The sequence below is a fragment of the Crocodylus porosus genome, unplaced genomic scaffold (assembly GCF_001723895.1).
Source record: "Crocodylus porosus isolate Cpor-Errol unplaced genomic scaffold, CroPor_comp1, whole genome shotgun sequence".
Lineage (NCBI taxonomy): Eukaryota > Metazoa > Chordata > Crocodylia > Crocodylidae > Crocodylus > Crocodylus porosus.
Window position 1 is genome coordinate 154924781 of NW_017728906.1, and position 15749 is coordinate 154940529.

At 46.7% G+C, this 15749-nt stretch overlaps 2 protein-coding genes across 6 annotated transcripts in view; one reads left to right on the forward strand and one right to left on the reverse strand.

The window, feature by feature from the left end:
• The first annotated feature begins 9875 nt into the window (after positions 1-9875).
• ALG11 (ALG11, alpha-1,2-mannosyltransferase) lies at positions 9876-15312 on the forward strand. Its single transcript, XM_019529996.1, has 4 exons — positions 9876-9979; positions 10977-11210; positions 11995-12926; positions 14342-15312. The coding sequence occupies exons 1-4, from the start codon at positions 9891-9893 to the stop codon at positions 14611-14613; spliced, it is 1527 nt and encodes a 508-aa protein (XP_019385541.1). The 5' UTR covers positions 9876-9890; the 3' UTR covers positions 14614-15312.
• Positions 14427-15749, reverse strand: part of NEK5 (NIMA related kinase 5) — a 49373-nt gene continuing 48050 nt past the window's right edge. For all 5 annotated transcript variants that reach the window (XM_019529989.1, XM_019529991.1, XM_019529992.1 and 2 more), the window contains one exon: positions 14427-14514. The gene's annotated coding sequence lies outside the window, so the exon portion shown is untranslated. The remainder of the gene's footprint in view (positions 14515-15749) is intronic.

A 15749-nucleotide genomic window follows, 5' to 3' on the forward strand; every position in this document is an offset into this window, starting at 1 on the left:
TGCGTAGAGAGAAGGTTTGCCCACAGCTCCCCATGGCAAGCAGAGCCCCCTGCACCACTCCTGCCAGCCTGGGCTTTGCGCTCCTGCTGCTCCTAGCCCTCAGGCACCAGTGCAGCCCCATGCTCATGCCCACAATCACTTCTCCCTGTCTGCCACCACTGCCCTTCTGCCACTTCTCTATCCCCCCATGAGCTCACCACTTCAGCACCACGTCCCAGCTGCATGGCCGAGACTACAGGATGCAGCAGGAACTGGACAGGCCCAGCTGGCACCAGCACCCTTCCAGATGGGGGGGGGAGGGGGGCTGACGGCCGGACAGACACAAAGCCGGCAGGACAGAGTGGTGAATGGTAGTGGTGGGGGATAGGGAGCTTGTATGTGGCAGCTGCCACCACCATTCACCACTCTGTGCCACTACCATGCGCCGCTTACCTGTTCCGCCATACATACCCCCTGGGGCCGTCACACGTACCCCTCGTTGACAACCCCTGGTCTAGTCTACACAAAACGGTCTATTGCCATTTCCTCCTTACCAGGATTTTTACTCATTTCCATCTCCCACTATTTGCTGACTGCATTCACTTCCTACAAAAATTAAGGTCTACATTCATTGAGATTCAGAGGTTAACTAAATCTTTGGGCTTGATTAATGCTTTGTTTGGGCCAAGAAAAGCATGATGATCTGTACATATCAGGGAAGCTCATTCCCAGCTGCTCTAGCTTACCCCACCATGAATGTAGAGTCCTTAACTAAATCTAAATCTAAACACAAGGTGGACTGTCCATCCCATGTCGGCCCAGGCCCACTCCTCCCCTTTCCCCACTGCCCGAGTCCACTCTTCCCCACCCACCCTGCGGAAAGGGATCTTGGAGTCATTGTTGACTCCAGGTTGAACATAAGCTGCCAATGCAAGGAAGTAAGTCTAACCACACCTTGTCCACAGATGCATCACAAGCAGGTCCACAGAGGTGATCCTCCCCCTCTGTGCAGCATTGGTCAGGCTGCAGTTGGAGTACTGCATCCAGTTTTGGGTGCCACACTTCAAGGGAGATGTGGCTAGCATTGAAAGGGTCCAGAGGAGGGCCACTTGCCTGATCAGGGGGCAGCAAGGCAAGCCCTACAAGGGGAGGCTACAGAACCTGAACCAGTTCAGCCTCTACAAGAGAAGGCTGAGGGCGGATCTGGTGACCATCTACAAATTCACCAGGGGGGATCAGCAGGGAATAGAAGATGCCCTGTTCCCCTGGGCCCCACATAAGGTAACTAGGAATAATGACCACAAGTTGATAGAGATCAGGTTCAGGCTAGACATCAAGAGGCATTACTTTATGGTCAGGGCAGCTAGGACCTGGAACCAACTTCCAAGCGAAGCGGTGCTTGCTCCTACCTTGGGGGTCTTTCAGAGGAGGCTGGATAGACACCGGACTGGGTTCATATGACCCCAGCATCCATTCCTGCCCAGGGCAGGGGGTCAGACTTGATGAACTGTTTAGGTCTCTTCCGACCCTAGCTACTATGATACTAACAACAGAAGTGGGGAGGGGAGGGCTGAGGCCAGTGCCAGTCGCCGCAGCCCCTCCCACCCCGTGGCATCCTGCCCCTGCCCCCTGCCACGCCGTCACCGCCACCTCCAAGGAGTAAAGGGGCAGGGGGGCGAGGCCAGCTCCAGTGGGCTCACCCCCCTCCCCAGCTCCTTTGTCACCACTTGCAGGGAGCATGGCAGGGAGGGCAAGGCTGCTCCATTGCCGCTGCCCTCTAGGAAACAGGGCCTGCTCCGTCCCGTGTCCCCACCATCATGAGAGTGCTCCGCCATGCTGCTACCTCCTGTCCCAACGCTGTATTCATACTCTGATTGGCTGTTTCAGTCAGCCGATCAAACCACAAATAAAACATTATGGGCAGACAGACAGATTAAGGCTTTTATAATATTGTAACTAGCAAATTGTCCACAAAAAAATGATGGGGGGGGGAAGAAGCCCAGCGCTCGGCCCTGCACTACTGTTCCCCCCACCTGCTAGTCCAGCTCTGCCCCCTTCAGGCCTGACCCTGTCCCCCCCAGCAGTTTGGGTTCAAGGCAGGGGCCGCTCCTCCTCCTCTCCCCCACCCCCCGCCGTGGGCCCAACCCTGTTGCCCACTCCCGCTGCAGCCCTGCCCCCACTTCAGGGTCAGAGCTGCTCCCCACGCTTCACCCCTGCCGCTTTGGCCATTCTCCCCCCACCACTCCAGGGCCGGGCCTAGACAGCCAATCAGAGCACGAATAAAGTGTTACAGACAGACAGACAGACAAACAAAGGCTTTTATAATATTAGAATATTCTACACAGAAGCACATGCCTGAATTCTTCATCGCTTCTGAGCCTCCATAAAAGCCAGCTTCTGACCTCAAGCATACATGGCAAGTCCTAAATCCTCTAGTACAGGGGTGTCAGACATTCAGTCCACAGTCTGGATTTGACCCATGGAGCCACTCTAACTGACCCACTGAACTATGAAAGCGCACTACAAGTTGGACCTCTCATCCCATTAGGCATGAACATCAGCAAGGTTGGCTCACTGCTGCCTGACCCTATGCTCCAGGCAACATTGGACCCTGCAACTACACCACTCCTACCACACCCTACACGGCCCCTGCTGGACCCTGTGCCCCTCCCCCCCCAGACCCTCTATCTGCACTGCCACTGTCAGGTCCTGTGTGCCACTGCCACCACTGGATCCCTGCATCACCCCACCAGACCCCATGGGGCTGCCACCACCATGGGACCCCATACTACCACTGCCACCACTGCTGCGGTGACTGCTGCAGCAGCCCTTATGCCCCAGGTTGGATCAGAGCCCCAAGGAGCCCCATGATCTAGACCCAGCCCAGGCTGGCTTCAAGTAGACCTGACTAAAGAAATCTTTTCACCAACATTTTATTCAGTAATTTATTATTATTATTATTATTATGAGAGGTAAGGATGTTTTTTGGGCACAGTATCTTTTATTGGACCAACTGCAGACGATTACTACAAAACACTAGTGAAAAGATAACTCCCGCGCCCCATACTGCATTTCATCCTAATTACGTAAGTCTCATGTTACATTTTATACTCCCACTTCTTTGTCCTGTACTTTGTACAGTTCTGCCTGCCACCAGCATGACACCTTAAACTGAAGTCCTTTGGAGCAACGGACCTCGTAATTAGCAGTGATGTTCTTTCTGCCCCATGCTGTGAATGTTCCCAGTGCTGTGTAACTCCTAACAATTCTACAAGTGGATTTAATGCCTAGTCAAAACAGATGCAGAAAAAGGAGGAGTGGGGGGAAACTGTGTTTAAAAACTATCTAAAATTCCTTCAGTTCAGTATAGTCCCATGCATTTTAGAAGCTGAGAGCACACCCTTGAATAAATGTCCAAGTTCACAGTCATATAAGGCATACAGTGAGGAAAGAAAGCACTCCACCATACAACCAAGAATTAAAAGACCATATGACTGTCATATGAATATACTTGTGTACAATTAATCCAATTTCCTTGTTTTTTACTATTAGCTAGTAGCCCTCTCTTCCCAAGCTATTTGCATGAGCTGCATTCAGGGATTATAGAAGTTACTAAGGAAAAATAGCCATTTTCTCTAGGAAATAGATTTGCTGCAAAACAGCTTTATGTGGGTCGGATCCCTATACCCACATGAAAGTCCACTGATTTCAAAAGGATCACTCTGCTAGCGGGGAGTTCACTTCAGCATGAGAGCTTTAGGGAGCTGAAGCTTATAGAAAGATCAGTTATATCTAGTCAGATAACATTAGATTATCATGTGTTCAAAAGAGGCAAAAAACTATTTTTGTGGGAGGGGGTGAGAAGCCAGCACAACACCTTTGACATTTCAACTATCTTTGTTTCCACAGCCAAACCTTTTAAAGGCTTATTGTCACGTTAACAATAAAGCAACAGTCACATGGGTTCAAAATCTGTCCTCCTTTATCCTAATGGAAAAATTCTGTATGACCTCGTCCATTATACTTGATTGATACTGCAGATGTTGGTCACCTAACATCTAAAAGTGGGAAGTGAACCCAGCTACATTACAAACCACTTCTATGGCCATGTGTTACCATGCCAGTTCATGTCAAGAAAACAGACATGGTTCTAAATGACAGCTGTCATCAAATAACTGGCAGTCTAAAGCCAACACCAAAAGGATAGCCTGTACTTACTAGCTGGCCTTGCACCACCTGATATCAGAAGAAAGGCAGCAAGCCACAAAGAAATACTGCAGCAAATGTAAGACACCAGGCATTTGCTCTATAGCCACACAGAAGTAACCAAATGGTTTAAAAGTGCAAAAGAGTTTTGTAACCAGTGTTGCGCCCTTGGACATGACAGCCATCAAGGCATGACTGAGGTTAAAACCTGGGTGGCACTCCCACCAGCCAGCTGGAGACCGGCTACAGTTCCTGGAATGGGAAGGCCTGGTCGAACCTAGAAGGGCTCGTCAGCCAGTGGAGGAGAGAAAGCTGAGGATAACACCAGCCCACGCAACCCAACCAATGGATGGCTCAGCCTGACTGCGAGCTCACTCACTGCTGCAGGCCAAGAACCACTTGGGAATCTGCAGGTCAGGTGGAGCTGGGAGAGCACACCCAGTGGGTCCCGCAGGCAGTGGGCAAGGGTGACCCCCAGAGGAAAGGCCCTTGCACGCCGTCAGTGTAGCCACAATCCCAGAACACACCTACAGGGAACTATAAAGCAGAACTATAAAGTGGATGCTACGTCAATGCGTACAAGAAAATCCGTGAAAGTGGGGCTTGCTTCTCCTGCTAGTATTGTTCACAATCTGGGACACTCCCCAGGATTCAACGAAATATTCTCCCTTCAAACTGGTACTAGGACATCGCCTAAGGGGCCTCCTCCAAGCCTTAAGGGAAGATTGGGAACAGGACTCGGGGAAACTCAAAAGAGCCGGCAGCTTACCAGCAAGAGTTCCAACAGAGGGTCCAAATGGCCCAGGACCTGGCCAAAAACAACATACAGGAGGCACAACTTCACCAAAAGGAAAGATACAAGAGTCACGTCAAGGAGAGAGAATTGGAACCCAGACAGAGGGTGTTGGTGCTTCTTCCCATGTCCACAAATGAGCTACTAACTCAGTGGCAGGGACCAGTCGAAGTAACGCACAGGGTTGGACCTGTAGACTACGAGGTCCACCAGCCAGGTCACCTGCAAGAGAGGCAAATTTATCACATAAATCTCCTATGGGAGTGGCAGAAACACGAGGGATGGGCCACTCTTACAGAATTAGATGCCAAAGACCTTGGAACTCAAGGGGTAATTAAAGAGGAAGGGACAACTAGGGCAGAAAGTCAAGTCCAAATAGGAGAAGAATTGTCGATTCCTCAAAGATGCGAAATACAGGCATTGGTGAAGGAATTTCGGGACGTATTCCGTGAGGAACCCAGATGGATCCAGGGCACCTATTATCCAATAAAAACTCTACCACGCGCCATAGTATGGGAACAAGGGGTCATACAGCCATCCAGGAGACCCATGGCAGAGCCCTTTGGTCCCAGTACTCAAGCCAGATGGATCCCTGTGGTTGTGCGTCAATGACGGGCGTTTGAATGCAACGGCCGTCTTTGACGCGTTCCCTATGCCTCATGTGGGTGAACTGGTGGAACATATTGGAAACGCTCAATATATTACAACACTCGATCTTGCGAAGGGGTACTGGCAGATCCCCATGGCCAAAGACAGCTTTCAGGACCCCTTGGGGACTCTACAAATTTATCTGAATGCCATTCGCGGTCCCCGGGGCAGCCACAACATTCCAGCCCCTAATGGACCAGATCTTAGCGCCAACATTGTCATATTTTCTCAAACCTGGGTGCAGCATAAAAGAGCCCTCAAGGCCATTCTGTCAGAATTACAGAAGACAAGATTGACAGCCAATCCCCGTAAATGCACCCTGGCTCAAAAGGAAACTAAATATCTGGGGGTTCTGGTTGGAAGAGGTACAATCAGACCACTGGCAGACAAAGTGGAGACGATCTGCAACTTCACCACACCCCGGAATCACAGACAGCTCAGAACTTTCCACACTTGCCAAACTGCCGTGTGAATGAAGAAACCTGAGACCATGTCAGGGTCTGCTGCCTAGATCCATCATGACACGTGAGTGGAAAGGGGTTGGATGGGGGGGTGGAGGATCCCTACAGAAGACATGCCAAGGGAGGTGCTCCTGAGCCCTTAAAGGAACCACTGAGCACCACCTCCAGAGAGACACTGTAGAACAACAGGTCCTGATGGGCCCAGGCGCACACCGTGGGCCTGTCACAATGATCAAATGGGGCTACTCTAATAACGTGAATACATGCAAGTGTGGTGAAGCACAGACCATGGATCACCTGCTTGTTTGCTAACTCCTTGGAGAGATCTCACTGCAGCAATGGAAAGAACCATCATTTGGACATGATTCTGAAAAACCATCTAGTCTATGACAAAGACACAAGAAGCAGCAGCAGCAACCTGAAAGACATCTTGTACTAATCAGGTTCTGTAGACAATATACACCTGTGAGGCATTAACAGGATCATCCAATTTGTCCCATCTTTTTGGTACGTTTTTTAAAACCCGGTAACCAGTAGTGTTATAACTCTGGTGCCAACTTAGCACAGTTACAGAAAAAAAAACTTTATTCTTACAAATACAGGAAATATTCATGCATAAATGCAGATTACTGATTATGACAAAAGCCAATAAGCATAAGGGAAGCATAACTTAAATGAAGCAGCAAAGCAAATGACCAGAGATATCCCATTAAAACCTCTGTCAGTGCTACCAAGATTAGGAGAGTATTTAGTGAAGTCATGGCTGGCACTTCTCCCCTGAAGATAAAAACCAAATGAGGAAAAAATCTAGTAATTTTGAGAACTTAAGACATTTCCATTTTACCAGAGACTCCCCCAAACTTCAAAGTATGACATATGACATGAACTTCTGCACTTCCTTCTGAAACAGTTGCATTAAAGACAGCAGGGACACAGCCTTCTTACTTAGTCTATGCCAATGGTCACAATACTTCAGTACTTTCCAACTGGCTTTCTTCAGTCCGGAAATACTTGAATCCAACTCCTGACCTTGTGGCTCAGAGTACACTGACAGCTCCAGAATACTAGCAAGCTAGATTGGTCATGACAAAGAACGATTTCTACATCTAGGGCAACAGATCAATGTGTGCAGGAGTGATTCAAATTGCAAAGTCGTATGAAAACTCTCCAATATATGAAAAAAAAATTGACTCTGTAACATACTGGAGACAGCAATGAATGCACTATCAGTTGTGCTCAACCTCCAGCTCACAGAGCCGTGTCATCTCACCCACAGGTTTGGAAATTTGGTGATGAGGCTGTGGTGGCAATTAATGCTGCCACTGCTTCCTTGTCACAAACTTCACAAACCCTGCAGACAGATGACATGGTCCCTTGCACTGGATGGGGCTGGGGTATAGGGCCAGACTAGCGGCACCAATCCTGGGGCTGCAGTTGGGGCAGCAGGCCAAATCTGGTGTACCCAGAACCAACATGATGGCCCAATCCTAAGTATGGGCCTGGGACTGGATCCAGCTCATAGATCCCCACACAACTCATTTGGCCCACAGCCCAGAAAGGTTGGGCACCACTGGTCTACCAGCAAGAGAAGCCACCATAGATATTACAGGACAGGCACAGAAACAAATCTTGAGCTCCAGCACGACTGCAGCACAGGGCTTCAGAACAGTCATATGCTGCAAATTACCAGATTCTACCTGTGAATTCTGCCACTGTGCTTTGTTCCTTTGCTCCCACACCCCCCAGGCAAGATGGTAGGGAGGATTCTTTCCCATTGTTTACTGTGAAATAATTAACAAACGCTCATTAATTGCCTATGATAAGCTGCCTGGAGTTGCTGGCCTTTCTGTTGTGTGTGAAGGCTTGAAGTGATGATCTTGAAGAATCCTCAGGGATCTTTGGCTGGCTGAATGCAGGGGATTCACAGAAGTTTAGGGCTGGAAGGGACCTCTTGAGATCATCAGGTCCAGCCCCCCTGCTCACAAACTTTGCTACACATGTGTATCCTGCTCAGGGCCCCTTTCCAAACACATGCAGTCACTGCTATGAGAGAGAGAATTCTACCTCTTCCTAAGTTTTCTCAAGATGTGCTTTAAAAAAAAAATAGACGGGGATTTTTTAGATTGTTTTGCTTGTGATGGACTATTATAAACCCATACTGTGACTGCACTTAGTAAAATAAATCATCTTATCTACAGCTACGTGACCTCAGTGCTCTCCTCCTCTGTAAGCTGAAGTTTGCTGCAGTAAATGGCACAACCGCCCTTTCACATTCCAATTCATTTCTGACCTTTGATCTGTGTATATTGTCTCTAGATGCAGACAAAATGGGAGAGAAGATAAAAGAAACACACTCCAACCCTACAGCAAGCAACAAGACAGTCTAAAAACACCCTTCATAGAAATCACCACTGGAGATTTGTGTGCATCTATTTAGTGTGGGGACCAGAAACAAAAATATTCTAGCATATCTAGACACTGGATTTATGACACATTATAACCTGCCTGACATCTGATTCCCCAGGTACCTCTCCACTGTTTACCAGCTACATTCATCCTCCTTTTGCCCCCCAGCCTGCCTCTCACCCACTGACTCCTCAAGTTACATCTTCACTGTCTGCCTGTCTTGCATGCCTACAAGCCTCTGGCTTCTTTACTATTCATTCCATCCAGGAAAAGCACATGCCAACTGCAGGTGCTTCCTCAGCCTGACAAAGGGTATCTGTACCCAAAAGTTTGCAAAGAAGAATTTTTCCAATTATCAGAGTTAGTCTAATAAAAGAGATCAGATTTACCCAAAGAACCTTGTCTGTCTAGCACACCTATGCATTTAAAAGCATCATTTACATGTGTACTTTGCGGTCAGACTATACCCCTGTTTGTTGGCTTAGAGAGAGTTTTATCTGGTAGTCAAAGATTAAAAGCATGATTTGAAGCAAAGAAGGCAAATACATGTCTCTTTGCTGCAAAGACAAGCAGGGAAATAATGACTGCAAGAAAGGAAGATTATTAAATAACAAAAGCATGAGGATGCAGACTCCACCAAGCAGAGCACACTGGACAGTGCCCACTGACACTCGGATGAGCCCAAGGGGCTAGTGAAATGCTGCCCACCAGGGCCAGGACAGTCCCCAGGGCATGACAAAGGATGCTGGGCAGGACAGGACCCAGCACAGAGCCCCTCGTGCGACGCTGCACTATGCGCTCTACGTTTTAGACCGCAACAGACAATCACTTTGGGAGGGAAGGGGGTCGGACATTTCCCCTAAAAACACAACACTGCTTGCTAGACCCTTCCACCTGAACCGCGCCCGGCCCTGCAGGAACCTGCACAGCCCCAGCCCCGGGGACAGAAGCAGGAAAGTGCCTCTCGTGAGCCAGAGCCGTGAGGCGACAGCCCAAGCCTGGGACAGGGGTGGAGAAAAGGCAGGGGCAGGCAGCTCCCGGTCCTGCCCCGGCCCCCTGCTCTCTCTGCGGGCAGCCCCGCGCCCCGCTCCCGTCCGTGGCTGCGCTGGGATCCCGGGACACAGGCTCGGAGGCGCAGATCCCGCGCGCGCCGGCCCGTCCTTACCTGCCCGCACCCAGGGAATACCCCACGCGGCCGCCAGCACAGGGCCACTGACGGGTAACCGCGGCCACGCCCTCGTAGCCCCGCCCCCTGTTGAGACGCTCCACCCCCGGCACAGCCAGCCCGCCCCTCCCCGTCGCTCTCGCGTTCTGGCCCCTCCCACTCCCCGCAGACAAGCCTCAATCTGGCCTCGGCAGCCAATGGAGGAGAAGCGGCGTTGCCGGTTGCTTCCGGAATGGATGCGAGCGATTGCTTCCGGGTGGGAGGTGATGCAGTGCTGTCTGACATGGTGGCGGTGTGGCTGTGTGTGTGCAGGCTGATCCGGTGCGGCTCTCCCGGGCGACTGCTCGCCTCCTCTCGGCTCCAGCTGCGGGGGGGGGAGGGTTCCGCGCGGAGCGGCGGGGACCCTGCTTCACCCGCAGCTGGCCGCCCGCTCGGGCTGCGCTGGACTTGGGCCTGGCCCGCGGGGGGGTGGGGTCTCCGTGGCTCGCGGCGCCGGGGGCGTGCCCCGGCCGCAACCCCGGCAGCGTCCGCGGCTGCACTGCAGGGTAGAGCCGGGGGGGAGGTCCCCTCCCGCCCGAGGCGGTCACAGGGAGGGGTTCCGTAGCGTTGCCAGGTCTTAAATAGGAAATTATCGCATTGGAAGCTCAAGCTTATCCTATTTGTTGAAAAACTTGGGCGCTGAAAAAATATGCAAATACGTCTTTTTCTAATTTACTTTCTGTGCTCCCTGTAAGTTGCCAGTGAGCAAGTGAGAACTGGCTCATCAGAGCTGAAACACTATTGTGAGGCGAGCTGTGGTAAGAAAGGGCTGACAGCAAGGCCAGAAGTCAGTTAATTCTCCCAGAGAATGACTTGGGTTTTGCACCTGCTGCCTTAAAAACGATTGTACAGTTTTGAACATGTTTACTGTTAGTGATCATATGCTGGTCAAGGGTTGGAATTATTGTACAGTAGTTATTGTACACCTGGCAGCACTGGGTCCCCAGGGGAAAGAGCACTACCCCACTCCACCCAGGTAACCAGGGAGTGACCATGGAAATGTGGCCCGCTGCTTGCTGGCTTTTTTCGTGGATGCATCCTGGCTTTAGGGACAATCCTAGCAGATGTGTATGGACAGGCACTGGTTCTAGTTTTGGAGGCTTTCCTTGGAGACTAGCATGGGCAAAGTTTGGGCTTACCAGCTTTCCTAGTAGACAACAGGGTCACGTGCTAGTTCTAGTTGTGGGGGCTCTCCTAGTAGGTGTGTCTGGATAGACACCAGTTCTTTCAAATGACTATTATATTGGAGTCTTCATTTTTCCCTTTTTTTTTTTTCCAGACTGTTGTGGTCATTGCTTATCCCCGGGTTATTTCTCGGTGGAGCCCTGTGCCTCTGTTTGGTCGTGTTGCTGTGGGGAGTGCGGCTGTGGCTGCAGCACAGGAAAAATCAGTCAGCCTCTGTAGGGCAGGATGGAAAGCGTCAGCTGGTGGTTGCCTTTTTTCACCCGTATTGCAATGCAGGCGGTGGCGGGGAGAGAGTGCTGTGGTGTGCCCTAAAGACACTGCAGAAAAAGTGAGTGTACACTCCTATCAAAGTACGCATCGTTACTTTGCAGCCTAGTGCTTGAATGTTGCTGTGTAACTCCTTATGGCAGTGATTCTGAACCAGGGTGCCCTGGGGTGCCTTGAACAAACATAGCCCACAAGATAAACCCAGAGACTTCAAATAGGAATTAATTGTGTAAAAAGCTTTGTGACCTGTAATCTTTATGAGATTTTTGCAACAAAAGAATTGCTGGTTTTTTGACTACAGAAAAATAAGAGCTGGCATTTTCTGAGGGGTGCCTCAAATCTAAAATGGTTGAGAACCACTGCCCTATGGCATTTCATGTACTTAAGGTGGCACCATCTAATCCAAACGTTTGCTTCTCATTGTAGAAGACAACCTACCCAGTATCAACCTAAACTGACTGGGACATCCCCTGGTCTGTCCTACAGTCTTCCTCCTACATACTCGTGATTTGCCTTTGAAAGACTTTGTAGTATAGTTCTGGGGTCCTACATTTCTTTTCAATGGGAATGTTGTGCCTTAGAAATCGACTTGCATAGAGTAACACTGAAATCCATTTAATTCAAATAAAAACAACTACTGTGCATTTTCTGCATATCAGAAGGAACCTTAATTGGTTCAGTTAAACTAACAACTATACATTTTTTAAGAGGAGTAACATATCTAAGATTCAGGTTAAAAGTATGCTTTAAATATTTTCAAAATTACCCAAAGAATACAAGTTTCACAGTGACGTAAGACACTTCTATAAAAAAAAAAAAGTGACATTCTTTATTTTCCGTTTCAGATACAAAGATGCAACTTATGTTGTTTATACGGGTGACAAAGAGGTCACTGAAGAAGAGATTGTTAATGGTGCTTTCAGAAGATTCAGCATCAGATTAACTCATCCTGTGAAGTTTGTGTTTCTAGAAAAACGCTATCTTGTGGAAGCTTCTCTTTACCCATATTTCACTTTGCTGGGTCAGAGTTTAGGATCCATGTTTCTTGGCTGGGAAGCTCTACTAAAATGTGTTCCTGACATTTACATTGACACAATGGGTTATGCCTTCACACTTCCTCTATTTAAGTACTTAGGAGGCTGTCCTGTGGGGTGTTATGTGCATTATCCCACTATCAGCACTGACATGCTTTCTGTAGTTAGGAATCAGAATACCAGCTACAACAATACTGCCTTCATTACAAAGAATCCTTTTCTCAGCAAACTTAAACTTGTCTATTACTTCTTTTTTGCTTTCCTGTATGGATGGTTTGGTTCTTGCAGTGATGTTGTTATGGTTAATTCTTCATGGACCCTAAATCACATTCTTTCCCTTTGGAAATCTGGGGCTTACATTAGTATTGTGTATCCACCTTGTGATGTCCAGACATACCTGGATATTCCATTAGACAAGGAAAAGAGCACAGCAGAACATTCCATTGTGTCTGTGGGCCAGTTTAGACCTGAAAAAGACCATCCCTTGCAAATCAGAGCCTTTGCAAAGTTATTGGAAAAGAAAACTCTGGGGCAACAGCCTTTGCTGAAACTCATTTTGATTGGGGGCTGTCGTAACCAGGAAGACGAGCAGCGTGTGAATGGACTTAAAAAGCTTTGTGAAGAGCTAGGTGTCAATAGAAATGTGGAGTTCAAAGTCAATATTCCATTTGAGGAGTTAAAGAAGTACCTGGCAGATGCAACAATTGGTCTGCACACCATGTGGAATGAGCACTTTGGGATTGGTGAGTACTTGAAGCAGTCTGGCCTCGTGATCAGAATAGGATTAGGATCTTGCTTTGGGTTTCAAATATATGGCTGGTAAGGACTTGATGAGTCAGGTTACAGCAATTATAACTTGCTTTCTTTCTGCACCTGGGCAAAACTGTGCAGTAGTCAGTCTCATTTATAAGGGGTGCTAAATGCAAGACAGTTGCATTCTAATAGAGGGATTGTTCACTTGGCTTTAGCTTCCATAAACTAATATTGATATCAGGGTAAATAAGTTTCACTAAATTGTCACTGAAATATAAACAAAATGTATTGTGATGTGACTGCCTGACACATGCTCTCTTTAACTAATGGAGGAAAATTTCTGTAAAACTTAACTTCATTCTATCGTGCCAGTTTTTTCTTTCTTAAAATGCTGATTTGGTGACCGAAGCCTTTCTTTGGTATCTGTTTCACTGAACTGCTTATCTAAATATTTGGTTTTTTAAATTGGGTTTTGAGTAAAAATGGCTCTCCCTTCAAAATTTGCCTGTTTCCCTTAAAAAAAAAAAAAAAAAAAAAATTCCTCTTGGGTTGAATGTAACACTTTGACCCAAGATTTCTTTTTCCATAACTGCCTAGCTGCAGCAACCCTATTGCAAATTTTAAAAAATAGTTATTCACACTACTATAAATAAAAGTGTAATCTTTCTTCTTTATGATGGGATTTCTATTAAAAAAAAAAAACTATATGCATTTTGTACAAATTAGACTAATATATTAAGTCTAACTTATCCAGCTAGAATGAATTCACTCCAGCTTGCCCAGTAATCTTGGAATTCTAGGTTCTCATTTTCAAGTTTCATGGAAGATGGAATTAACTTTTAAACCATAAAAAAAAAAAAAATCTCAGCTCCAGTTTTTCTTTTTATTATAATCTCACCTGTGTCAAACTTGACATCAAATATCAGAAGCTAACTCTAGCTGAATATTCTGTTAAGTTTCTCTCCTCTACAGTTTTAAATGTTCATATTCACTGGACCTATTTCCCCTCAAGTTTAAATGAAAACAACTAATTTTGTCAGTTGTTCTAGAAAATCTTCCAGAGCGTAGAAGAAAAAAAATCAACAACAGTGAAAACAAAAAACCTTGGCAGTTTAAAAAAGAAGAAAAATAGCATATCAGATAAACATTTACTTTTGGTTTCATTCAAAATTCTTGCCCACCCATTCAACAGTTGTCAAAAACTGACAATTTTAGTTTACAGGTTTTTTAATCACGGGTTTTTTTTCCCAACAGAAAATGGAAATAGTTAATTGAAACAAATTTTATATGACAAGTTCTGTTCTTTTTTTTTTTATCTTAACAAAAACATTTCCAATGAAAACCATCCATAATTCTAGAGTATATGAGGGCAACATTCATAATGACATGTTCTGTATCTTTTCAGGAATAGTTGAATGTATGGCAGCTGGAACGATTATCCTGGCTCACAATTCTGGTGGTCCCAAACTAGATATCGTGGTACCCTATGAAGGAAATATTACAGGATTTCTGGCAGAAAATGAGGACACTTATGCAGAGACCCTGGCTCTCATCTTGGCTTTGTCACCTGAAAAGAGTCTGGAAATAAGAAAAAATGCTCGTTGTTCTGTAAGGAGATTTTCTGACCAAGAATTTGAAGTTGCATTCCTGTCATCTGTGGAGCAATTATTTAAATAAATTGTATGTGTATTTATATAAAAAAGTATTCTATATATGACTTTATCATCTAATAATATTTTTCTAAAGTGGGGCTGGCCAACAGCCTAAACTTGTCTCTTCTAAATCATTCGGCATTTTGAAGACAACTTTGCATTAAGTTCATCCAGGTTTGTCTTATCTGTTATGGCACCCTTTATTACTGGATCCTATTTTTGAAGATGAATGCTCTCTTGTAGTGATTTAATCTCTTTCTTTGCTAACATCTAAACAGGGAATGTTCCCATGCTTCAACTGTTTATTTGATATCTATGGGCTGGATGGCAAAACATCATTCTGTACTTTCCAATGATAGCTGTCTCTTGTAAGGCAAGATGTATGCTCCCTTTCTGGTATCAAAACCTTAATTTTTTAATAAATGGCAGAATCATCCTTGACACAAAAAGAAACACTGTCATAGATATATTTCCTATATTGACTTATTGGTATGGTACAATTACTTTGCAAAGGATTGTAATTTGATTTATGTCAGGGTCTCTCTTGCTTACATTTTCTAATGCAAGGTTCCTCAGGAAACTTAGATAGGTTTCAATGGGAAGTATCTTGTTCTTAGTACTCAATATAGGATCAGCTTACAGTGCTTTAAACAAAAGGTAGGATACTGTAGCTGTCCTTTGTATTAACTATTTCTTCTTCTCCCTGATGGTATAAATAGTTCACTGTCCTTTTCATAGTTTCACAGTTAGTAGGGTCGGAAGGGACCTGAGTAGATCATGGAGTCCGACCCCCTGCCATGGCAGGAAAGAGTACTGGGGTCAAATGACCCCAGCAGGGTGTTCATCTAGCTTCCCCTTAAAGACCCCCAGGGTAGGAGCCAGCACCACTTCTCTTGGAAGCTGGTTCCAGATCCTAGCCACCCTGACTGTCAAGTAAGCGCCTCCTGATATCTAACCTAAATCTCAAATCTGAATCACAGAACTAGGGTCAGAAGGGATGTTGTAGATCTTCAAGTCCACCCCCCGCCTAGGCAGGAGAAAACTGGGCTTAAATGACTTCAGCCAGGTAGGCATCAAGCCTCCTCTTAAAGACCCCCAGGGTAGGAGCCAGCACCGCTTCCCTTGGAAGTTGGTTCCAGATCCTAGCTGCCCTGACTGTGA

Coding starts and splice junctions, on each gene's coding strand:
- ALG11 (XM_019529996.1), top strand. CDS start 9,891: ATGGATGCGAGCGATTGCTTCCGGGTGGGAGGTGATGCAGTGCTGTCT. Junction 9,980..10,976: donor TGTGTGTGCAGGCTGATCCG/GTGCGGCTCTCC, acceptor TTTTTTTTCCAG/ACTGTTGTGGTCATTGCTTA. Junction 12,927..14,341: donor GAATGAGCACTTTGGGATTG/GTGAGTACTTGA, acceptor GTATCTTTTCAG/GAATAGTTGAATGTATGGCA.